The sequence below is a fragment of the Rattus norvegicus genome, chromosome 1, assembly GCF_021556685.1.
Source record: "Rattus norvegicus strain SHRSP/BbbUtx chromosome 1, alternate assembly SHRSP_T2T, whole genome shotgun sequence".
Lineage (NCBI taxonomy): Eukaryota > Metazoa > Chordata > Mammalia > Rodentia > Muridae > Rattus > Rattus norvegicus.
In genome coordinates, this window is record NC_141534.1 from 57,206,901 (window position 1) to 57,230,872 (window position 23,972).

Here is a 23,972-nt window from a genome sequence, read left to right on the forward strand (position 1 = left end):
GCCCCCCACTATTGAGCACAGGAATCTGCAGTAGAAAACTATCAGTAAATAGGAGTTGTCCTGTGGGGATAGTCTGTCTCCAGACCCATGGAAACAAGATGCCAGGGAGAAGCTGGAGAAGCAACAGCAAATGCACCTTGTGGACATGCTAAGCAAGGAGATCCATGAGCTGCAAAACAAGGGGGACGGTAGTGCAGAGGAGAGTGACTGCCTGTGGAAGCTTATGCTGGAGTGGCTGTTTTGGAAGAGACTTCAGGCTATATTTCTTGTGTTTCTCCCAGGTTCATTTCTTGAACCTGTTCTTGAAAACTGTTCAAGCAGCCCAACATTTGACATTTTCAAAGTAGAAATTCATAACAACTATGTTGTTGACATTCTGGCCTTAGATAATTCTACAGTGATGTCTATGGTTAAGTGCCAGGCAGTGAGAACCCAGGAGTGACAATCAGAGGTACACAGGATGACCTGAAGGTGAGGTGCTCCTGGAGCCCAGTGTCCTGAGTGCAGGTCCTCAACCTTACAGCTGCCCACTCCAGCTGTGCCTGGGATGGAGCCAGTGCTACCGACCTAGGAAGCAGCTCAGGGACTGTGCTTACTATGTTCCCCATTGGTTCAGTTCATGACAAGGTTAATCTGAAGTAACAGCAGGAATTTTAGCCCGCTGGAATTCTGTATCTGAGAAAGTACATGTCTTTAGGAACATCAAGATGCTCACGTCTAACACGTTTCAGCTTTATATGTCACAGATATCATAATAAAGCTGTTTATAACCTTTTTCTGTTTGGGGTAGCTCAAGGGTAGAATGTCCTGACCCTGAGTATTATATCTAATTACCCAGAGAGAGAGAGAGAGACAGGAAGGAAGGGAGGGGGAGAGGGAGGGACAGAGACAGGGAGAGAGAGAGAGAGAGAGAGAGAGAGAGAGAGAGAGAGAGAGAGAGGAACAAAAAGTTTGTAAAAATAAACAAAACTTAAAAATATATAAATAACTGTATAATTATTAAAAGTCTATATGAGAGTCAATGTTTATCACCCAAAATTGAGGAAGGGGCTTGGAGAAACGAATTATCCGCCTCCAACCTCCAAAAACATACACACACTCAATCAACAACACGTCTAATTATACCTGGAAATACCCATATTTTATAGAATGCCATAATGGAAAGTGAGAAGCATCATTTTCGATAAGGGTTGCCAATATGTTCTTTTTCCAAGGTGTGTGCAGCCGTGCCAGTCTTCCTCACCACGGGATGGAAGAGGTCCATGACCTGTGAGCCTAGAGGTAACCAGGGGATCTTTGCTCCATTCTGAGACTGAGAGGCAGGATGCCCACTCAAGGGTCCATAGCAGGGAAGGTTTTCAAGCTATGTACAGTGCTGGAAAAGCCTACACAAGGCATACAGTTAGCAGTGATGTGTTTGCAGGGAGTCCAAGGAACCAGCTTTTTACTGATGCAGGTGGGCAAGCATTTATCATCCACCTGCCACTCTGACAGCAATAAGAGTATTGCTTAAGTTTTGTTTCATAGATTTGATCACTGAAAAAATACCAAAAATTGGACCCTTAACGTTGTAGCAAATAGAATAGTGGATGCTAAGACAGGGACCTTTGACTCTTCTAACACCATTGTCTATTTCAGAGCAAGAAAAGAGAGGTATCAATGGACAGCAGTCTGCTTCCCCCATGAGTGCTCTACCACTGAGTTAGTAGCCTTAGCCCTCCTCACCTTTAGATAAAGGGTGTCACTAAGTTGTCCAAGCAGACCTGAAACTCATGCTGTAGACCAGGCTAGCTTTGAACTTCTGATCCCCCTACCTACTGTGTGTCTTGAGTGTCTGGGGATTACAGGCCCATTTCTCTACAGCTGAGCAGCTTGCTTGTTTGCTTCCTCCTTTCTTTACTCCTCCTCCTCTTCCTCCTCTTCCTCCTCTTCCTCCTCCTCCTCCTCCCCCCTCTCTCTCTGTCTCTTTCATTCTTTCTTTCCTTTCCTTCATTCTTTCTTTCATTCTTTATCTTTCTTTTCTTCCTTCTTTCATTCATTTGTTCCTTTCTTTTAAGATTCATTTACTTTAGTGCTCTATCTGCATGTACATCTGTGTGTCCAAAGAGGGCATCAGATCTAATAATACATAGTTAGTATCTATGATATGGTGACTGGAATCGAACTCAAGACCTTTGAAAGAGCAGCCATGCTCTTAACCACTGAGCCTGCTCTCCAGCCCCAGCCTATTTTCTTAAACTTACCACACTTGGTTCACATGAGAATTGTCTGTCAGATGAGTAAGATAAGGTTACCCTGAGCGCAGAGTGCTTATCCCTTGTCAGATCATCCAGGGGGTTACCTCTGACTCATGCTGTCCTTTTCCAGTTCTGTCTCCAGTGCCCTGGAGTTTGTGGGCCTCATCCACAGAGGTATGCAACTCAGAGAACATGGCCCCTAAGGCTACAGCCTCATTGTAAAAGCCAGCGATGTCAATCACAGCAGGTTAGATGTCAGCCACCTGAGTCATGCAGTTTGACCACATGATACTCACCCTAGGACTTAAATGCAGTGCGTTCAAGTTCTCACATGCTATGCTGGACAGCTGCTCTGGGCCTCCACATCATAAGCCAGAGTGCAGAGCCCTGGGCACAGCAGGACACACAGGCTAGTTTTCACTCCTATGGAAAGCCAGTATAGATGGACATTCTCCATCTTGCTACAGTGACACTTCTGTAAGGGACGAGACTGCTTAGGGCAGCATTGTCTGTTTAGTAGGCACATCCACCTCCAGGACTTGCCCCCTATGGACAGTGCTTGAGCAAAGCCTGCCTCATGGTGCTTAGGGAGTCTCAGTTGTCTGCCAATGGATTCCCAGACATTCAGCTCTGTCTGATGATTGACAGACCTTTGTGACCCTTCTGTTTTCCACTCTCCGGACCACAGCCCCAAAGTCCAGCCAAGCTGACCTTCACGAGAAAGCAAGGGCAGGTATTTGTGGATTACCACTGCACTGGGCTTCATCTCCAGTGGACCCACCCGACCATGCTGGGCAGCTCCTGGGGGGCAGGTTTCAGCACATGGACTGGGCCAGCAGTGTGTATGCAGGTGAACGGGGGACAACATCTGCCCAGTCAAGAATGCCAGAGTCATCAAAGGGCAACACAGTAGAGAGAGCTTGTGAACTGTCAACAGAAGGCCATGTTATACCCCATGATGGGCCTTATGTTGTTCTGTGTCTAGAAAAAGGGTTACCGGCAGTTAAAAGGACTGTGGTATCCAACAAGGGACCTCAGTGACTACCAGGCCATGGTGCCTGTCTGGGAAGTGGGTGGGTCCCATGGTCCCTCCCAAGAACCACCTCTGTTTGCCTGTTCCTGTCTGGATAGCATGCTCACAAGCGACTGGACTGCTTACTTTACAGCTGTGTCTGTGGTGACTGGGTTTGCCCTGAAGGAGGCCTTCTTTATCAATTAGAGTCTGGCTGTCCTAGCAGATGCCTTTGTGGCCTTGTCAGAGCACTGTGACCACATCCCACATCTGAACAGCAAGCTAGTCAACAGGATGCTCTATCGGTTTGTCTTCCTCAGAGACCCCAAAATACAGGGGGCAGAGAGCTGGGCTTTAGGGAGCTACCACAGGCATGATTGCTCTTTTTTGTAAGCCGCACCACCTCTGGCCGAGTTACGGTTCTGCCAGGCCCTCCCATGTTCTGTCTTCAGCATCTTTGTGTGTCAATGAAGCTTACACTGTGTATTAACTGTGCTGCACGTTGGCCTAGAGGCTGGGCTTTCCTCTTGATTTTCCAGCAAGACTACAGAGTTCCCGGGGGAGACTCTCATCATGGCTCTCCATATTCTGACAGGCACAGTCTGTGGATGTCTCTAAGGTGTTGGAGATCGGACCCCACTGAGGGGTGAGAGGCTTTCAGTGGCTTATAGACCCAAGGCTTGGGCATGATGGCTTTTTTTTTTTGGTTCTTTTTTTCGGAGCTGGGGACAGAACCCAGGGCCTTGCGCTTCCTAGGTAAGCGCTCTACCACTGAGCTAAATCCCCAGCCCCGCATGATGGCTTTTATTGTGTGTTTGGTAGCATGTATGCCCTGCTGCAAGTGTAGACAGACACTCCCCATGCTTGTAGTCCCTGCTTGGAGTGTGGGTACACTCTGTCCATGCAGACAGCTGTCTCCGCACACACAGATGCCATTTTCATGATTTACGCCTGTCATCTTTGATGTTTCTTTTAATAGGCAGTCATGTAAAGTCACTATGATTTTGTGGTGACTTTCTTTCCCCAGCCTTCAGATGAATATAGGAAAGAGACTCTGGAATCTGCCTGGGCTCCTCCTTATGCCCACACCTTGACCCCACTGAACTCTCTTTGGCAGAGACATGGCAGAGCCTGGCCTTTAATTGTCCTGTTCATTCCCTATTGATTGTGACCACAGTCTGGAGCTCTGCACAGCCTGGTGTCCAGAGAAAATTGGCATAGTTCCCCACAATGTCTCCACAGGCTCAGAGGAAGGACATAAATAGAATCTTTATGGGGCCCAAGTGGCTTCTCAGGGTCAGCCAATGGTCTTGGCTCCTTCTTGTCTCTGAAGACACAGGGCACAAGTCCTGACCTCCATGCACCTTTAGCTGCTGCACACACTAAGGATGAGTCCATTGGCTTCTGCTGCTTCTGGGAGTCCTGAAAACCACAATCCCTCAACCAAGGGGACTAGTGGGGGACAAGTGAGCTCCCTGAGGACCAGAAGCCCCACCTGGGTTCACTGCTATGTTTACCAAAATAATGAAGAGCTGCTGTCATAGCAGGCCATGCTCTGGTGGGAAGGGCAGACAGGCACATCCAGACCCACAGAAGGCTGTACTGTGGCTGTGCTGGGCATCCCAGGGGCGGGGTGGGGTTGGGGACGGGAGACAGTTGGTCCATGGGTACCATGGGTATACATGGACACCTAGGCACATAAGGGGGTATGCATATACACGAAAAAACTCCCTCTCACACAGAAGTTGGCATGATGTATAGAAAAACAAGTCCATCCTGAGTGTGGGCTTCACTTTAGATATTAAGGTCCAACGTTAAAACAGGAATGGGTGAAGACAAGGAGCTCTGTGTTCCCTGGGACCAGAAGGAACAGAGTGGCTGTGCTGACTCAGATGAAATAAACTCTCAATCACAGTCTGTGACAGCCAGGTCACAGGACCCAGGCTGCTGTGTTATGTGTGAGCACCCAGTGCAGCCAGAAGCTAAGTACTGAGCACTGACTGGCCCAAGCCCAGAAAGGGTCTCTGTTTTTCAGAGTGCTGGGGGACAGTGCAGTGTGTAGCAGTTTCCTCTTGAAGACTCTTCTGGGGTTTGAGTTCCCTGTAGAGGACCCTCATGGCTGCAGACACTAAGCCTGGGAGGAAAGATCCTCATCTGTAGAGTTCATTGAAAGGCCTGAGAGCAGAAAAGCAAAGAAGCAGCAAAATGTGCCACCTCTGCTCACTGTTGTTCAGCTTCTGCCTTTGCAGTTGAGCTCAGGTACCCTGGAGTCCTCCCTAGCCTGAGTGAGTGATTTCAAGCCAAGTCACATCCTCCTGGTTTGTAGTATCAAACGCAGCCCAGTTTCAGCCCAGGTAAGCTGTGAATACCAGGTATGCCTTGCTGTCTGCATTGTAGGGGAACTGTTGAGCCCCAAAGGACGCAAGGGCTACAAGGTAAGGAATCATAGGACTGGGCTAGGCCTCGAATCCAAGTTCCCTTCTCCCCCTGCCTGGTAACTGGTTCTTGGTGTGTATAGGGGACAGAAAGATAGGGTCCTATGGGAGCCCTAGCACAGGCCTGCCCAAGCATGGCTTAGGGATCCTCACAAAATCCTAGCATTTGATGTGTCCCCATGTTTGTCTACCACCCTCAGCCATGTGCCATTTTCTGTGCCACCTGCAAGGGACTCTAAATATCTTCCTACAAAAGGTGATCAAGGAGGGGCTGTACAAGGACACATGGTGGCTCTGTGGTGAAGTTAACATGGACCAACAGATTAGAGGGCCAGAGCCCCAGGACCAATGCTGGGTGGACACACTCCTCTGACATCCAACACAGAGATCTTTGTACAGAAATCAAGAGAAGTCTTATCTGAATAGCAGTGCAGAGCACCTCAGGCTCAGGGACTCAGGACTGACACCCATAGAATGCTGTAGAGGAGCCGTTTGTGATTCAAGGGCTCATCTGCCTGGATCCCTGAGCCTCTAGAGATGAGCAGAGGACTGGGCTGTGGCTGGTTATGGGCTCAGACAGGGAGGTGCTATGGAGCTTGTTTTTGGCTCCTGGGAGTAGAGCAGTTTTTCTTTCCCTGTCCCTGCTTTTTGAACTTTTCTTTCCTTGGGAAAATGGAAGGACTGGAAGAAGTCTGTCTATGGAGAGTGAGGCTGGCTGGGAAACTGCTCGCTGTTCTCCATTGTCATCCTGCTGGGGGTTTGGGGTTGTTGGCAGGTTAGCCTCTCCATTTAATCCATGCATCTCTGTCTCTTCACTCCGTGACATGGATGAACAAGTCCTACCTGTAGCTGCCACTCCAGGGCATAAGTCCCTCAGTGAGTGAATTCCAGATGGTTCTGTCTAGAGCAGCATGGTCCAGGGTCGTTGCTCAGTATGTAGGTACATGGAAGAGGATACTGCACGGCATCCACACACATTTCATATAACATCAATCCACATACTCTGGTACTAATCGGTTCTATTTACACCTTTCGCCATTATTGCTATTCACTGTACTGTGAAGTGTGAATTTTTATTATATTTCACTTCTGCAAAGGAAGAGACAGAGTTTAGCACTGGAGATTCCCTAGGGACTGGCTGGAAAGGAGGCCTTGACACACATGTGTGCTTCTGGGAAAAAGCTCTTTCATAGGATGCCTCCATGAGTTCCAGGATGTGTGGAGGGCTCTGTGCCCTATCCACGGTTGACCTCAATATATTAATGGGAGCTGATGCTTCTCTCTAATAGAACAGTGCCACCCTCCTTGGAGATGTCTGTGATTGTATATGCTTAGCTCTAGAGTATCATTATTAGGAGACTTTGCCTTGTTAAAGTAGGTGGGTCACATTGGCATGGCTTTAAGACCCTTTTCCTATGCACATGCAAGCCAATCTTCCCCAAGCAGCCTTCAGATGAAGATGTAGAACTCTCAGTCTCTCTGGCACCATGCCTGCCTGGATGCTGCCATGCTCCCAGCTTGAAGATAATGGACTGAGTTTCTGAACCTGCAATCCTGTGTTCATTAATGTTGTCCTTATAAGAGCTGCATTTGTTGTGGTGTGTCTCTTCTCAGCAGTAAACCCCTAACTCAAACAATGTCCATGTTCCCTTCTTCTGCCTCCAGACATTGAAGCTTGCTACATGAGCGGCATTCTCTTGGGATATGGCCCTAATTGGCGCTAGGCTGTCTGCTTGATCTGAGAGTGCTAGGACATCCTGCTCCTAAGGGCATTGTTACCGCTCCCTTGCAATACTGTGAATAGCATCAGCAGGCTCCTGCTCTGTTACCCACTGAACACAATGCTGTCTTCTCCAGGAGTGGATCCAACAGCTCTCAGAACCTCCTCAGGAACTATGTATTTCCCAAGGATTACCTGCACTTGCTTACACACCCCTATCCTGTGTTCTGAAAACTTTTCAAAGCCCATTCATCTGAGACTGGTGAGTTCAGGACAGTAGTCCCAAGTGTCTTGTCCTACCCTGACAGTTCACTCTCATGAGGCATCACCTGCGCTTGACAGAGGATTTTCCCAAGGGGCATTGGATGTGCAGGAGAATTGTGTGTCGTGAGTCTTTTCAGAGCAGCAAAGGAGGACATCAAGGTCCCATTTGCTTTTGGTTTTTGAACTCATGGTCCTGGCACGGTCTTGTTGGTATTTAGGTCCCTGTCAGTCCTGAATTGAATTTTAGCATGGGAACCCAGGGCAGTTGTCTTCAAAGATATTCCTAGCATGGACCACATCTTCACCTCACCAGACATAAAGCACGACAAACACCAGGCAGGCAGAAAACCCTCAGGGACTGGAACTGGCATGTTCAAACACTCTGGCTTGACCTTGGCCAACACAGGTTCAGAGAACAGCCTCTATGTAGGAAGATCTCCTTCCTCCTCTCAGAGTTTACGACATGTAGACTTAAGCTAAGCTGCTGGCACACATGTGAGCAGAGGCACCAGCCTAGGCTTGTTCAATATCAAAGCCTACCTGCCACCCCTGTATCATAGTCATAGCAGCACATCTCATGAGAATTCTAGGGGTGGTGATATTCTGGGTGAATATTCTGTATTCTGCTGCCAGTTACTTTGCTTCCACATGTCCAACTGTGAGAAGGGATTGAGAAAGGGAAGGTGATGAAGTCCTGCTATTATCTACTTGGTGCCACCAAAGACAATGTGGTCTTACTGGCAAGATCTTTGCATTAGATTTTATAAAAAGTGACCTCAGGACAGTAGGTACTCTCAAGAAGGTGCAGCATGGTGGGTACAATGGAACAGGATCCCTGAGGTTGGTTCAGTGGGCCAGGGTCCCTGGGGTAGGAGCAATGGGGCAAGAGCCCTTGGGATGGGATCTTGTAGTAGTGACCCTGTGGAATGTGTAACTGGCAGGGACCCTGGGGTAGGTGCACTATGACGTGCACCCAAGCTGGAATGTTCAGACAGGTGTGTGTTTGCTTCATGCAGCTGCTGTCTGAAGTAGAGAACACTGTTATCTTCCCCAGAGGGGATTTTGGGAGCTCCTTCCAAGAATGCCTCAGCTCCTTACTGAGAAGATATACATTCCACAGATGGGGCTTTATTGAGATGAGCAGATTCTAAGGGGGCTGCCATGAAGGAACAGCCAAAGAAAGCAGAAATGAAGAACAAGCAATTGCACCAGCCATGTCGAAGGTGACTTTGCTCTGAAGAATAGGACTGGAAGAAACTGATTAAGTCAAATCACTTCTCTATCTCTGTATCTCTATATCTCTATCTATCTATTCACCCATCCATCCATCAACCATCCATCTATCTATCTATCTATCTATCTATCTATCTATCTATCTATCTATCTATCTCCCTGAGGGAAGTCAGCTTTCATTTGTAGGAAGAAGGTCACATCCGTGCCCCATTATGGTGAAAACCAGGATTGCAGGGAGTGAGATAGATGGGTTATTTCTTTCTTCCTTCCTTGAGTCTTCTTATATCTTTGTTTCTTTGTATCTTTCTTTCTTCCTTCTCTCTCTCTCTCTCTCTCTCTCTCTCTCTCTCTCTCTCTCTCTCTCTCTCTCTCTCTCTCCTTCTTTCCTTCTTACTTCTTTTTTGCTTTTGGTGGGATAGAATGCCAGTTGTGGCCAGTCCCCATCAGCATCCACTGTGCTACAGACCCAGTCTCAGTGTGACACAGAAGAGGCCTAACTTTGAAAGTTTGTCCTCTCTCTAAGGGATACTGTATAATACAGTGCTCTGGACTGCAGGTCAGACAAGGCCTGCGTTTAGGAGACTTGTGGACAGATGAATGTCTGTGAGTCTGGACTTAGACTCTGTGGAGGGCTCAGGTCACCTGACTGTCCTGAAGCTTCCCACTGTGATTTATTTCCCTCCTACAGAGTCAGCCACCTGAGCAACTGCATTTCCTGGTCAGCCCCTAATCCTCTTACACTGTGTAGAGTGTTCAATCTCAGGGAAGGCCTGGGAATCTAAGAGACACCACTGAGCCCCCTGGGCCTGGCTGACTCAACCTGAGGCTACCCTGTGTGTCTTCATTTTGCTCACCCTCCAGAGACCTCAAAAGTCAGCAGTGAGCTTGCTGAGAGGCCAGGAGCCTCCATAGTGGCCCAAGAGCAACTGTCCTCTTTCACAGGTTCATCCACAGAGCATGTAATTCTGATTGGTGCAACAGTCTGGAAGAGTGAAAGACGTCATCTCCCAAAGACAAGTGCTGTGCTAGTGGACACTGAGGAGCTACACGGATCAGACCCTTCCCCATCCTTCTCCAGCCTCTCTTGTTCTTCCTTGAGATGTTTCCTACAGATCTGAAAGATCCAGGCAGTCCATGACATGCATTTGAATTTAATCTCAGGACATTTTACTCCTTGCTCTAAAATTAAGACCAGGTAATTCATTTGTTTGTTTGTTTATTTATTTGTTATATGTAAGTACAATGTAGCTGTCTTTAGAAACACCAGATACAGCATCAGGTCTCATTTGAGATATTTGTGAGCCACCATATAGTTGCTGGGATTTGAACTCTGGACCTCTGATAGAGCATTCAGTGCTCCTAACCACTGAGCAATTTTTCCAACTTCCAGACTAACTTTTTAAATTCCCATAATGTATTCTTTATTCAGGTTACATCCTGATCCCAGCCACTCTCCCTCTGCCTGTCTTCAGGGTAGGAGATTACAGGAAGGCCCCAATTTTCAGCAGGGGAGTGGGTTTGCTTCCAGAGCAGGCAGTGGGGTCGTAAACATCTCACTCTCAGGGAATTGGGAGCTTTCCCATATAAGAATTTTCTGTGGTGGAAGCTCAGTTTGCTGTCTGGCTTCTTTTCAGTTTTCTCTTGCTTCTTCTGGAATGAGAATGTTCTTTATTAAGAGCTTAGAGGGCGTTTCTGGCCAGACTATGTTCATGTGCAGGCCCATCCCTGGACGGCTGGATGCTTAGACTCTCCTGGGGAGACCTGTTTCCTTTCTGCAGCAGGCCAGCTAGTATGAAAACTAAAGGACCCCATCAGATGTTCACAGTGCACAACACACATATACAAACTCAGGCATGCACACACACACACACACACACACACACACTATACAAATATATATATATATATATATACATATATATATCTTCCATATTCCTAAACCCACACATCATACACATCACGTGTCAGATGTGCATGCACATTACATATATCACAGACATATATACACTGTGCACATCACACGTGACATTTGTACCTATATGCACACATGCATGCACACCTCACTCTACACACATGCCTGCCATGCACACATGTATATAGAAACACCAAAATGAGTGAAGAGATTTTTAAAGGCGGCTTGTGCAGTCAGGGTATGATAGGCTTGGGCATGACTACCCTCTGTGTTACAGTCAACTGTGGTCTGGTCTTTTAGCTACTTTCACAACAGGGCCAGTGCCTGTGTAGAAGGAACACCAAGGCCACATCTCAGGGAAGTGAACTGAGGACTCAGAAGAGTTACAGGCCCTGGAGTATGGAAAGGCAGAGCATGGTATGCAGATGTAAATGCTGTAAGGCACTCTGGCTTGTCCACTCCAATAGGCACGATAGTAAGCATGAGGCCAGTAGATGTCGTATCCGTGGGAAGAACCCTCTGGATGCCATGTTAGCAACTTAGGGTGTTTCTTGTTTTCAGCCCATGCTGTGGCCAAGGAATCAGGAGGTGTGGGGTAGAGAGGACACTTGAGCACCTACCCTCTATGTTGTGAACCTAGTGGATGTTTTTCTGCCCTTCTAGACCTGTGAGTGGCCTGTGCCAGCACAGCAGAATGGGGACATTCCCAGTTCCACAGGATACTGCAGGCTTGGGGACTGGGTACTTAGGCTTTTGGCTGTGCACCACACCACCTTCCTGACCAATGGTACATTAAGTCAACCAGTGCTTGCAGAATGCTTGAGACAACACAAATGTCTCCTTTCTAACTGGAAACAACATATAAAGGTCTAATACAAGTCAGTAATGTGTCTCTGATTGTCCTGTGGCACTGGGTGAATTAAGGACAGGATGGAGAGCATGCCAAAGAGTCTAACTCGTTCTGTCCCATCTTCCTTCTGAATGCAGGTCTCCAGGATCCAGTGCTCACACGGACTCAGGGCTGCTGCTCAGGGAACCAGCAAACCCTGTTGCTCTGACCATGCCACCGTGAAGGGCGGTCTCTTTCTGTTCCAGTCTCTGCGGTGCCACTGTGTATTAGAAAGGACATCTTTCAAAGGAGGGGTTGGTGAAGGGCAATTTACCTTCTCTTTCAGAGATACAACTGTCTGAGGAGAGGCTAGGAGGTGTTGCAGAACCAAAATATAGAGCTAGAGGGATCAGAAAATCGAGGTTGGGAGGAAGGTTAGCTCAAGGCTGCATGTCCCTGAACACCTTGGTGGGGGTGAAGGGTGACTTAATAGTCACTAGTAGCCCAGTGCCTGTCAATACTCTACATGACCTTGTAGCCCTTGCTTCTTCTGGTGCTCAACAGCACCACTCAGATGCAAACAGCAAGGCCTAGATAGTGTTCACATCTCCCATGGCTTGACACTGTGCTGGGTTTGATACTACAAACCAGGAGGCTGGGACTTGAACTTGAGATCACTGACTCAGGCTAGGGAGGACTCCAGGGTACCTGAGCTCAGCTGCAAAGGCAGAAACTGAACCACAGTGAGCAGAAGGGGCACATTTTGCTGTTTCTTTCCTTTTCTGCTCTCAGGCCTTTCAATGAACTCTACAGATGAGGATCTTTCCTCCCAGGCTTAGTGTCTGCAGCCATGAGGGTCCTCTACAGGGGACTCAAAACCCCAGAAGAGTCTTCAGAAGGAAAGTGCTACACACTGCACTGCCCCCAGCACTCTGAAAAACAGAGACCCTTTTGGGGTTTGGGCCAGTCAGTGCTCAATAGTTAGCTTCTGGCTGCACTGGGTGCTCACAAATAACACAGCAGCCTGAGTCCTGTGACCTGGCTGTCACAGACTGTGATTGAGAGTTTATTTTAACTGTGTCAGCATAACCACTCTGTTCCTTCTTGTTCCAGGTTGCACAGAGCTCCTTGTCCTCATACACGCCTGTTCCATCATTGGACCTTAATATTTAAAGTGAGCCCTACACTCAGGATGGACTTGGTTTTCTACAAAAACCTGCCAACCTGTGTGTGTAAAGAGGGGGAGGGGAGGGATGGAAGGATGGAGAGAGAGAGAGAGAGATGGATGGAGAGAAAGACAGAACAAGAGAGAGAGAGCAAGAGTGAGAGCAAGAGCAAGCGAGAGAGAGAGACAGAGAGAGAGAGACAGAGATAATATGCACTAGCCACCAAAGAAGCATTCCTGTATTCTTCATTAGCCTTACAGCTTTTTCTCTCTTCCCTGATTATTGCCTTTTGTGCTGTGTTGGGTATTTTGTAATGAAATGCTTGACTTTCTCTTCCTTTCTGTTAATCTGGGGCTTGGTTCTTTTTTTCTTTGTTACCATGGAGATCATACCGAAAATGCTAAAATACTACCAATCCTATGTGAACTGTATTACTGCTATTTTGACAGCCCTGACCAACTTCTTCAGTTACTGATGTCAATGAAGGAGATGTCTGTGTACATGAGCCTCGGTGGCACTGCTGTTTGTGGTCATATAACATGGCATCTCTCACATCTTGGAGGAAGCAGAAGTTCACCTTGCCTTTGGGGATTGTCCGGGGATCACCTGTTCTTTATTTCTTCTTGAGATTCTGAAATCCTTTAAATCGGTCTTCATCTGTGGGAGTTTCTTAGTTTTCTTCCTCAATTTTGAAGGAAAGTTTTACTAGAAAATCATAGTTCCTAAAGAGTGTTTGTGTTGTTGTTTTTGTATAGTGTTGCGTATACTCACCCATTCTGTGTGTCCGTGTGAGTGTAAGTTTGTGTGTTTGTAATAAAGGGTGGGAATGTGTGTGGTGTGGTATGTGTGTGTTTGTGTGTGTGTGTGTGTGTGAGAGAGAGAGAGAGAGAGAGAGAGAGAGAGGGAGAGAGAGAAGAGAAGAGAAGAGAAGAGAAGAGAAGAGAAGAGAAGAGAAGAGAAGAGAAGAGAAGAGAAGAGAAGAGAAAAGAATGAAGCAATCTTGTATGTACACTGTTATGGATGTGTCCCACCATGTGTGTGGAGGTTAGAGGACATTTTTGTCAGACCTTATCTTACCTTGTTTGGAACTAGGTGTGTGGTTTGATGTTGCACATGGCAGGCTGCCTGAACGACAAGCTCCCAGGCAAATTTCTGTTTCTCCTGCTTTTCCTGCTTCCTAAAAGCTCTGATATTACAGGTGTGTGCTCAACTTTCGCATGGGTTCAAAATCAGGTCTTCACACTTTGCAGGGCAGATGAGAATCAAAAGCCTTGGAAGCTGTGAGGAAGGCATCTTCCTGTCACCCTACAGGTAGTAATAAGTTTCTTTATTATGTCTCATGAGCAGTGTTGGGGTGCAGGAATCACTCCACAAACCAGACAGCCATTTCAGTCAAGCAGGGACAGTTTATGGAACATATATCCTGGGACTGATTGGTCAGGGACACATGTCACACAGGGGAGTAGAGACTGCAACCCTATTTCCAAGGACTGCAGTATGAAAGGCAAAACCACAGAAGCTCTTAGCAACTAAGAGCTCATACACAGGTGCCGAAAGTCTTCCCAGGCAGTTGGGTGGTTGGTTCGGGTCCAAGGTTATTGTTACTAGCATACAAAGCAATTCTAACTGACCTTAACTATGATTGGCCCTAAAGGAGGGCACAGGTTAGGGTAATTTCCAGGAACAACAGACCACACAACTTAGTGCGATATGCAGTTAATGATTAGCTGGGCATGAGAAAGGTCCTCTGTAATAATGTAAGATGGCTGGCGACAGGTATTAAAGTGGATAGAGTAATGTCAGAAAGGCAGCAGCCACCTCCGTCTTAAAGAGAAGATTATACACACACACACACACACACACGTGTATAATTAATATATATATATATATATATGTATCTGTAGTTTATTCTTAAACCCATAGTTGAAATGCAAAAGGGACCCATGGAAGGTAGACATAAGGATTTTAAAGCAGGAGGCACAGCAAGCCTTCAAACAGAGAACTAAGGACAGCAAACCATCCTGCAGGCTTTGATTTATAAAAGCCTAAAGGCTCCCCATAGCCAACCTAAGCCAGAGCCTTGGAGTCCTTCCCAACCATGCAAGGACAGGTCCTATTGTGACCTCATGAGGAGCGAGTGTGAGGCGGTCCAGCCAACAGATGTTAAGCTGTAGCCAGGCCTGGATTTCCTTGAGTGCGTTTAGAGGAGTGGTGGAGTGGAGACTTTGGTGATTTTGGTGGATCTAGTGAGCAGTGTGTGGATTTTGCATTTGATTGATTTGTGTGTAGCTTGTGTATGTGTGTCTAGGTCAGTGTTTGTGTGGACGGTTGCTTTTGTGTGTGTGTGTGTGTGTGTGTGTGTGTGTGTGTGTGTGTGTGTGTGTGTGTTGGTATACTTGGTGGTGACTGTGGGTGCATCTGTGAGTGTGGGTGTGTGTGTGTGCCCAACTGTGTGTGAGTGTCTGTTGTGCCCTGTCGGTGCACTAGTTGTAGGTGTGAGAACACCTGTGTGAGGAAAAGTTTTGAGGCCGGCAGTCAGCTTGGCCATTGTTTCTAAGGTAAGCATATTTTGGTTTAAGTTTATTTGTTTATTCACTTTACATCCCAATCATACCCTCTCCCTCTCTCCTCTCCTCCTACTCCCAGCTCACATGCCCCTCTTCCTATAATTCCCTTCCCTTCTCAGAGAAGAAGTGGGCAACCCCTTGGGTATCACTCTGCCCTGAAACATCAATTCCTAGCAGGACTTAGTTTATCCTCACCCACTGAGGCCAGAAAAAACAGCCCATGTAGGGGAAAGGGATCCGAAGGCAGGCAACAGAGTAAGAGACAAGCTCTGCTCCAATTGTTAGGAGCAGAAGACATATTAAGTCCTGTGTGCAAGTCATAGAATATAATTAACAATGCTCTGTCCCATGGGCTGGGTCTCAAGTTGGGCTGATCATTAGTTGGACTTTCCTTCAATCTCTGCTCCACCTTTATCCCTAAACATCTTATAAGTAAGACAAGTTTTGGGTTGAAGGTTTTGTGGGTTGGTTAGTGTCCCCCTTCCCCTAGTGAAAATCCTTTCTACCTACAGGACATGGGTATGTCAGTCTCTCCAACCCCAGCTGCTAGTAGGCTCAGCTAGCATCACTCTAAGAGACTCCCTGGAGCCTCCCACCCCCAGTCTCCTTCATGCCAGAGATGCATTGCCCAAACCCAGCCTTCTCCTTTCTCCTTCCTCTGTGCCCTGCCCTGTTCTTCTCCCCAATCCTCTCCCCATCAGTTCCCTCCCTCCACTCAACTTTTTGAATTTCCCTTTTGAATGAGATTCAAGTATCCTGCCTTGAGTCATCCTTATTTAGCTTTTTTGGGTCTGTTGATTATAGCATGGTTATCCTGCACTTTGTAGCTAATATCCATTTATAAGTGTATACATACTAGGTTTGTCCTTCTGGGTCTGGGTTACGTCACTCCGGATGACATGTTCAGTTTCTAATCATTGGCGTTCAAGTTTCACAGTGTCCTCCTTTTAATAGCTGAGTAATATTCCATTGTGTAAATGAACCACATTTTCTTATCCATTCTTCATTGAGGGACATCTGGGTTGTTTCAAGTTTCTGGCTGTTATGAATAAGGCTGTTATGAATACAGTTGAGGAAGTTGCCTGTGGTATGGTGAAACATCTTTTGGGTATATGCCTGGGAGTGGTATAGGTGGGTCTTGAGTTAGAACTATTCCCGATTTTCTAAGAAACGGCCAATTTGATTTCCAGAGTGGTTGTGCAAGTTGGTACTCCCAGCAACAATGGAAGAGTGTTCTTCTTGCTCCATATCCTCAACAGCATGTGATGTCACTTGAGTTTTAGATCTTACACATTCTGATGGGTGTAAAATGGAATTTCAGAGTCATTTTGATTTGTATTTCGTTGATGACTAAGTACGTTGAACTTTTCTTTAAGTGCTTCTCAGCCTTTAGAGATTCCTCACTTGACAATTCTCTGGCTCTGTGCCCCTTTTCAATTGGGTTGTTTCCATTCACAATGTCTAGCTTCTTGGCTCCTTTATGTATTTTGGATATTAGCCCTCTGTCAGATGTAGGATCATGCAGATCTTTCCACACTCTTTAGGCTGTTGTTTTGTCCTAAAGACAGTGTCCTCTACACTTCAGAAGATTTCAGTTTCATGAGGTCCCATTGTTGATCTTAGTATCTGAGCCATTGGTGTTGTGTTCAGGAAGTTGTCTCCTGAACCAATGAGTTCTCAATACTATTTGTATTACATTTACTGTGTCTGATTTTATGTTGAGGTCTTTGATCTACTTCATAATCCAAAATTAAAATTATACAGTTGACAGTTTTTATATTAGTTTTAAAGATCAGAACATTTTCCCTTGAGTTTTGCTAGTTAACTACTGAACTATCTCCCTAGCCTGGGGATATTGGAGGGTTTGGGTTTGTGCTTGGGTTTGGGTTTTTTCGTTGTTTATTTTCCTAAGGATATGTTTTTCTGCTTAGCCCTGAGTACCCTGGAACTTTCTCTATAGACCAGGCAGGCCTCAAACTCAGAGATCTTCCTGCCTCTGCCTCCTGAGTGCTGGGAGGAAAGGTATGGACCATCATGACCCAGAGATTATTTGAGTTTTAACCTTTTATGCTTCTGATTTTATTTTCTGGTTTTCTTTGCTTGGATTGTTTTTGGCTTTCAGAGTTGTTGATTTTTTTTTAATTCTTTTGTTTTTCTTATGTTTACAATTTGGAGAATTTTGTGCTAGTGTCGGTTTCAATCTTCTTGTATCTGTTGAGACCTGTTTTGTGACTAATTATATGGTCAGTTTGGGGGAAGGTACCTTGAGGTACTGAGAAGAAGGTATATTCTTTTGTTTTACGATGAAATATTCTATAAATATGTTAAATCCATTTGGTTCCTAAACTTCTGTCAGACTAGCTATGTCTCTGTTTAGTTTCTGTTTCCATGATCTGTCCATTGATGAGAGTGGGGTGTTGAAGTCTCCCATGATTATTGTGTGAGGTGCAATGTGTGCTTTGAGCTTGACTAAGTATACTTTTATGAATATAGGTGCCCTTGCATTTGAAGCAGAGATATTCAGGATTGAGAGTTCATCTTGGTGGATTTTTCCATTGATGAATATGAAAGTTTTTTGATAACTTTTGGTTGAAAGTCAATTTTGTTAGACGTTAGAATGGCGACTCCAGCTTGTTCCTTGGGACCATGTGCTTGGAAAATTGTTTTCCAGACTTTTACTCTGAGGTAGAGGCTGTCTTTGACACTGAGGTATGTTTCCTCTATGCAGCAAAATTCTGGGTCGTCTTTTACATGTCCAGTCTGTTGGACTACGTCTTTTTATTGGGGAATTGAGTCCATTGCTGGTACGAGATATTAAGGAACAGTGATTGCTGTCCCCTGTTGCTTTCGTTGCGAGAGGTGGAATTATGTTTGCGTGGCTCTCTTTTGTGTGTGTTGCAAGGGGATTACGTTCGTCCTTTTTCTAAGGGGTCGTTTCGCTCCTTGTGTTGGAGTTTTCCATCTGTTATCCTTTTTAGGGATGGATTTGTGGAAAGATATTGTGTAAATTTGGTTTTGCCATGTAATATCTTCTTTTCTCCAGCTATCGTAGTTGAGAAGTTTGCTGGATACAGTAACCTGGTCTGGCATTTGTGTTCTCTTAGGGTCTGTTTGACATCTGCCCAGGATCTTCTGGCTTTCAAGGTCTCTGGTGAGGAGTCTGCGGCAATTCTGATAGGTCTGCCTTTATATGTTACGTGACCTTTTACCCTTACTGCTTTTAATATTCTGTCTTTGTTTTGTGCATTTGGTGTTTCTTTTGTGGTCCAATCTATTTGGAGTTCTCTAGGCTTCCTGGATGTTTATGGGCATCTTTTATTTTAGGTTAGGGATGTTACCTTCAATTATTTTTTGAAGATATTTACTGGCCCTTTAAGTTGGGAATCTTTCTCTCTTCCATCCCTATTATCCTTAGGTTGCTGCAATTTTCAGTTGCCATCTGGTTGTCTCTGGTGTTATCTGGTCTTGCTGACGATAACAGTGGCTTGACCCTCCTGTAAGCCTGTGTATCAGCAATCCTGGAGACTGGCTTTCACACGGTCATTTCTGGGTACAGAGAGCTTTGGGACTGGCTCAGCTCTGGTTGGAGGCAGGAACTGAAAGGGTTCTATCACAGACTGCTCCTGGGTTGGTGTGTCCTGAGGGCTTCAGGCAGGACCCTTGGAGCAGAACTGATGGTCTTAGAACTGCTCTCTAGTGTGTCTTCGCCCCTTGTGAATGGCTTTCAATTCTTGCACAGGGAGAGACTGCCTGACTGCTCCTAGGATCCTGGGTGCACAGGGCTCTAGGCAGGTTCCTCTTCTGCCAGGAACGTGAGGAGAAGTGGTGGCCTCCCCCATGCTCCCAGAATTCTCCTCACTTCTGAGAGTCCAGCTGTCTCCCCCATGGGATTTGGGTACCTCTCATAGGATTCTTTATGCATGGGAGTTTTGGTTATTGCTGTTTTTACTCTAACTGGGGATTTGAGTTTGTGATTATTTGTGGTTTGTAAATGTTATATAAATTCTTGGAGAATTTCATCTTCCATTGAATGTATTTGGATCCTCTTCACTCCCTGCATCCTTCACCAACTCCTCCCACATCCATCTTCACAGTCACCTGCCACAACCCACAAATTCATGGTTTTTTAATAACCTGGTGTCCTGTGTTCCTGAGTGTGGGGAATGACTCTCTTCCCTATGTGTCGTCAACTGTCAATGTTCCCACTCTGGGTTAGTCATGCAGGACTGCTTGATTTTGTGGAGATCTGATGCAGGCAGTCACAGCTGTTGGGAGTTTATGAATGAGGTGGTCTTGTGTTGAGAAGATATTTTGATACGTCTCTTCCCAACCCCAGAATCTTACAATGTCTCTGCCCTTGTTTTCCATTATAGTCCCTGAGCCATGGAGGGAGGGAGGGAGGGAATGTGGACACACCCCCCACACCTGTTTTGCCTGAGCACTTTGTCAACAGGTATTCTCCAGTCTTTTAGCAGCTATGAGTTTCTGTGCAATTGCACCAAGAACTTTCTCTGAGATATGAGAGTTGTACTATTAAATCTGAAGACTTCTTGCAAGGATGTGCATATGAGTAAGAACATGCTGTGTTTGTTATTTTGAGTCTGGGTGAGCTCACTTAGTGTAACCTTGTCTAGCTCCAAGCATTTAGTTGGAAACTTGATAATTTCAGTTTCTTTTACATCTGAATGACATTCCACTGTGTGTAGGTACCACACTCGCATTAGTCATTCATCAGCTGGACGGATACCTTGGCTGTCTACATTCCCTGCACCGTGAACAAATGAAACAGTAGTGAACATGGATGAACAAGTGTCTTTGCAGCAGGAAATATTGTTCCTTGAGTATATCCCAGGAATGGCGTAGCTGTATCAGGTGGCACACCTAGTTTTCTGAGGAACCCCCACACTCTACAGTGGCCACCTCAGTTTATATCCTCCCACGGACACTGTGCATGAGGGTCTCCATCCCCCACATCCACCCCAGCATTGTTGCCTTTGCCATTCTGATTAGAATAAGATGAAGTCTCAAACTAGTTTTAGTTTTCATCTCCCTAATGGCCCAAGATGGTGAACATATACATATATATTTCTTAGCCATACATTCCTTAGCCATGCATGACTTGTGAGAAAAACCCTTTGAAGACCCCTATCTCAATTAATCCCAATTGTTCACTGGGACGTTCCCTTAGAGTTGTCTCTTTATTACTTTCTATATTCTAGGAGTTTTGATGAGTGCGTTCTATTTTGTTTTAATCTCTAGGTATTTAGCTTTTATGTAGTTTTGCTTGTTTGGAGGTTGATTTTGTTTCATTTCATTTTCTGTAGCTTGGGTTTTCTAACTGTTAATAGTTTTAATTTCTTTAATCGTTCATTTCATTGTACATTCTTTTTCTTACACAATCAGTGATGTTGATCTTAGTGTGGCTGAGCTGTGCTCCTCCCTCCTAGTGACTAGTATGTAGTTTTTTACTTAGGATTTCCTTGGCTTTGTGCGTTGTTTTACTTTTGAGGGTTTCTGTTGTTGTTTTGGTTGGTTTTAGTTTTCTGTTTTTCTTATTTTTCACTACTTTACTTTCCATCTTAGCTTTCTTTCTTCCCTTTATTTCTTTTTCCTTCCTCTTAGGTAGCATTTATACTCTGTTACCTCCAATGAGCTTCGGGAGCAAACGGGAGTCAGAAAGGCTCCGATCTCAGGGCAGCTCTTGCACAGAGAGTTTCTGCTCTCAATATTTGGTTTTGAATACCATCGGCCATGGTTTCCACGCAGCCGTGAAGTTGGCCGTGCACCGCCTCACAGGTACCCCCGTGGCTGTCAAAATGCTCCTCAAGAGACAACAGTGGTGCCAGCAGGTCACATCTGAGGTAGAAATCATGATGAGGATCAACCACCCAAATATTGTATCTCTCATACAAGTCATTGACACTGAAAAGATAACATACCTCATCATGGAGTTGGCCAAGGGGAACCAGCTTTATTCTCACATCAAAGAGGCTGGCCATCTGCAGGAGGATGAAGCACGGGGCATATTCAGACAATTATTAAGTGCTGTGGGATACTGCCATGAAGAAGGCATTATACACCGGGACCTTAAACCCGATAATCTGTTAGTCGATACCAAGGGAAGAATTAAAATCATTGATTTTGGTTCTGCCACTCAAGTGCGGCCTGGGCAAAAGTTGAGAACGCCCTATGGGACTTATGCATTTTCTGCTCCTGAGCTGTTACTCGGGAAATTTTATGAGGGCCCCAAGGTCGACGTGTGGGCCCTAGGAGTAATTCTTTATTATATGACAGTTGGAAAGGTCCCATTTGAGGCTGCCAGCATACCGCTACTCCGAAGGCAAATTGTGTTAGGGACGTACGTTGTCCCACCTGGCCTGTCAGAAGAGCTACAAGACCTGCTGAGTCTTTTATTGAAAGTGAACTCCCAGCAGAGGCCCACAATTCCTGATCTTTTGACTCATCCCTGGCTTAAGATAGACTCAGAGGGGTTCCCACAACCTTGTAAGGAACTCATCCCCCTCAGGCCAGACCCAGCCATTCTTAGAGCAATGCAGGACATTGGATTTGAAGCCCAAGAGGTTAAAGACTCCCTCGATCAGAAGAAATTCAACCAAAGTATGGCTTGTTATTACCTATTGGAAAAGCAGGCTCTTCAGGAGTGTGACAACCCAACCCGGCCTCATCCATGCATGACCCCATTCCCGACCCTTGATTACCCTGCTACTTCAGTGCGAGGGCTCAGAAGTCGAGGAAGCGAGCCTAGATGGCTCGGGTCATCCTCCGATAGTCAAGGTTCTGACCTCGGCCAGACTCCTAGTCATCGATTAGTCAAGAGGGCCAGTTGGCCTGGCGGTCTTCTCTGCAGGCCACGTCAGATAGCACCCACAGTGGAGCTAACCCACAGAATTTCTATTAGTGACCCCTGCTTTTCTTCAGTGCACAGCAGAGGCAAGAAGACCATCAACACTGAAAGCACAGAAGACAAATCCAGTGACTCAGCAGAGGTTAAGCCTGTCGCAAGCAGGCCCTGGCCCAAAAGATTTAGGGGGTGGCTCAAGAACATCCGAAATGGCCTGATGAACCTGTGTTGCTGCATTCCGTCCAGAAAAAAACCTCCCCTGGGGCACAACAGAGTTGTTCCCCAGAAATGAAGAACATGGAAGGAATCCAGAGAGCAAGCATCCAACACTGCCCAGGTACATTGCTGAATTTGTATCTATTTTGCTCGTGTCTGAGTCAACTGGCAGGTTATCATAGTGTGTATGTCTATGGGACGATGCACGGGGAAGCTAGGTCTAAAACACCGTGGACGATGGTTAAGTCTAAGCTACCAGCACATCTGTCATTGCCGACAGTAACTCCCATGTTCATCCTGCTCATGGGAATACTAAAATACATTCAACTAGAAAGAGACAGCAGGATACTAACCAATGTAGGAGGATGAAGTTGGAGAAGGAAGAGAAGGAGATGCTGAGGGAGGAGAGGGTGGTATGGGGTGGGGGCTAGGAGATGAGGGGAAGAGGTTCCGAGAAGCTTGGAGAGCAGTTTGGAACAGGGTGACCACAGCTGGAGAGATGCCCTGTCCAGCAGAGGTCCCAGAGTCCCTCTCACATGTGTCATTGCCTTTTAGAAGATCACTAGAGGATGCCGGATGCTGCATCTCTGCAGTCCCAGTATTGAAGTGGACCCACGTGTGGACACGGACCTGCAGAAGGGAGCGCTGTGAGAGCTGTCACCTTCCAGGTCAGCTGTGGAAGGATGAAAGCAAATGAAGAGATGCCAGGTGGCAAGAGAGCACCTCAAAGGCATCACTCTTCCTGGTGGAGGTTGAAAACCAGTCCAAAGCTGGTAAAGACCAGAGCCCTTTTGCCGACCAGGGTCACATCACACACCTCCTCTTGGCACAAGTTCTCGCCTCACTCTTAGTGGAGAATATATGTCTTCTCAATGTGTTTATCCGACTCTGAGAATAAAATAGCTGTTTGTGAAAGATGACCTCGTAGATTTTTCTGCATCTTCTTCACATAGGGAAATTGGCCCTGTGGCATTCCAAGGCCCCAGGAAGCACTGGGTAATAGGGCCCACCTCAGGGCCAAGAAGGTCATGTGTCCTAATGGGGTCCTTACATGCTGGACCACTGTGTGCTGGTCATAGTCTGCCTCTAAGTGGCCTCCATAGGATTGGGCGCTGGGAGTTCCTGTCCCTTCTGTCAAATTTGTTACTCCTTCAGGTGTCACCAGTGACAAGGCAGAGCCCCCTCTTCCGGTATCGCCTCTATGGATGCCCAAAGGCCTCAAAGTGGCTCTGCATCCTCAATCGCCTCATCTGTCAGCCCAGTCTCTGCTCTCTCAGCACAGCTAGCAATGGTGAGACAACCATTGCACAGACCTAGGAGTCTAAAATGACTGAGGCCACGAGCATGGACAGACAGGGCCGTGGACGCAGGAACCCAGCACTGAGCCATGACAACGAACATTCTAAGAGCTCAGTAAGGACACTGTGCTCCTAAGGCCTTCAGTTTTTATAACAGGGCCTCTCCCTTTCTCACTCACAGCCCTCTGAGATCCAGCCTAAACTGGACAGACCCTGGAATT

General features: G+C 46.4%; 1 protein-coding gene across 2 annotated transcripts; it reads left to right on the top strand.

The window, feature by feature from the left end:
• The first annotated feature begins 15,000 nt into the window (after positions 1-15,000).
• On the top strand, positions 15,001-23,373 carry LOC120100105 (sperm motility kinase 3A-like). 2 transcript variants are annotated; one of them, XM_087598794.1, is made up of 3 exons: positions 15,001-15,366; positions 20,998-22,574; positions 23,009-23,373. In XM_087598794.1, exon 2 carries the CDS (start codon positions 21,024-21,026, stop codon positions 22,527-22,529), a length of 1,506 nt encoding a protein of 501 aa, XP_087454920.1. In that variant the 5' UTR covers positions 15,001-15,366; positions 20,998-21,023; the 3' UTR covers positions 22,530-22,574; positions 23,009-23,373. The 2 variants fall into 2 exon arrangements, with proteins under 2 accessions (XP_087454920.1, XP_087454921.1); XM_087598795.1 differs by lacking the exon at positions 15,001-15,366 and having other exon boundaries at positions 16,612-22,574.
• Positions 23,374-23,972: the final 599 nt, after the last annotated feature.

Bases quoted from the DNA above. Each gene is read 5' to 3' on its own strand.
- LOC120100105 (XM_087598794.1), top strand. From the start codon at position 21,024: ATGAGCTTCGGGAGCAAACGGGAGTCAGAAAGGCTCCGATCTCAGGGC.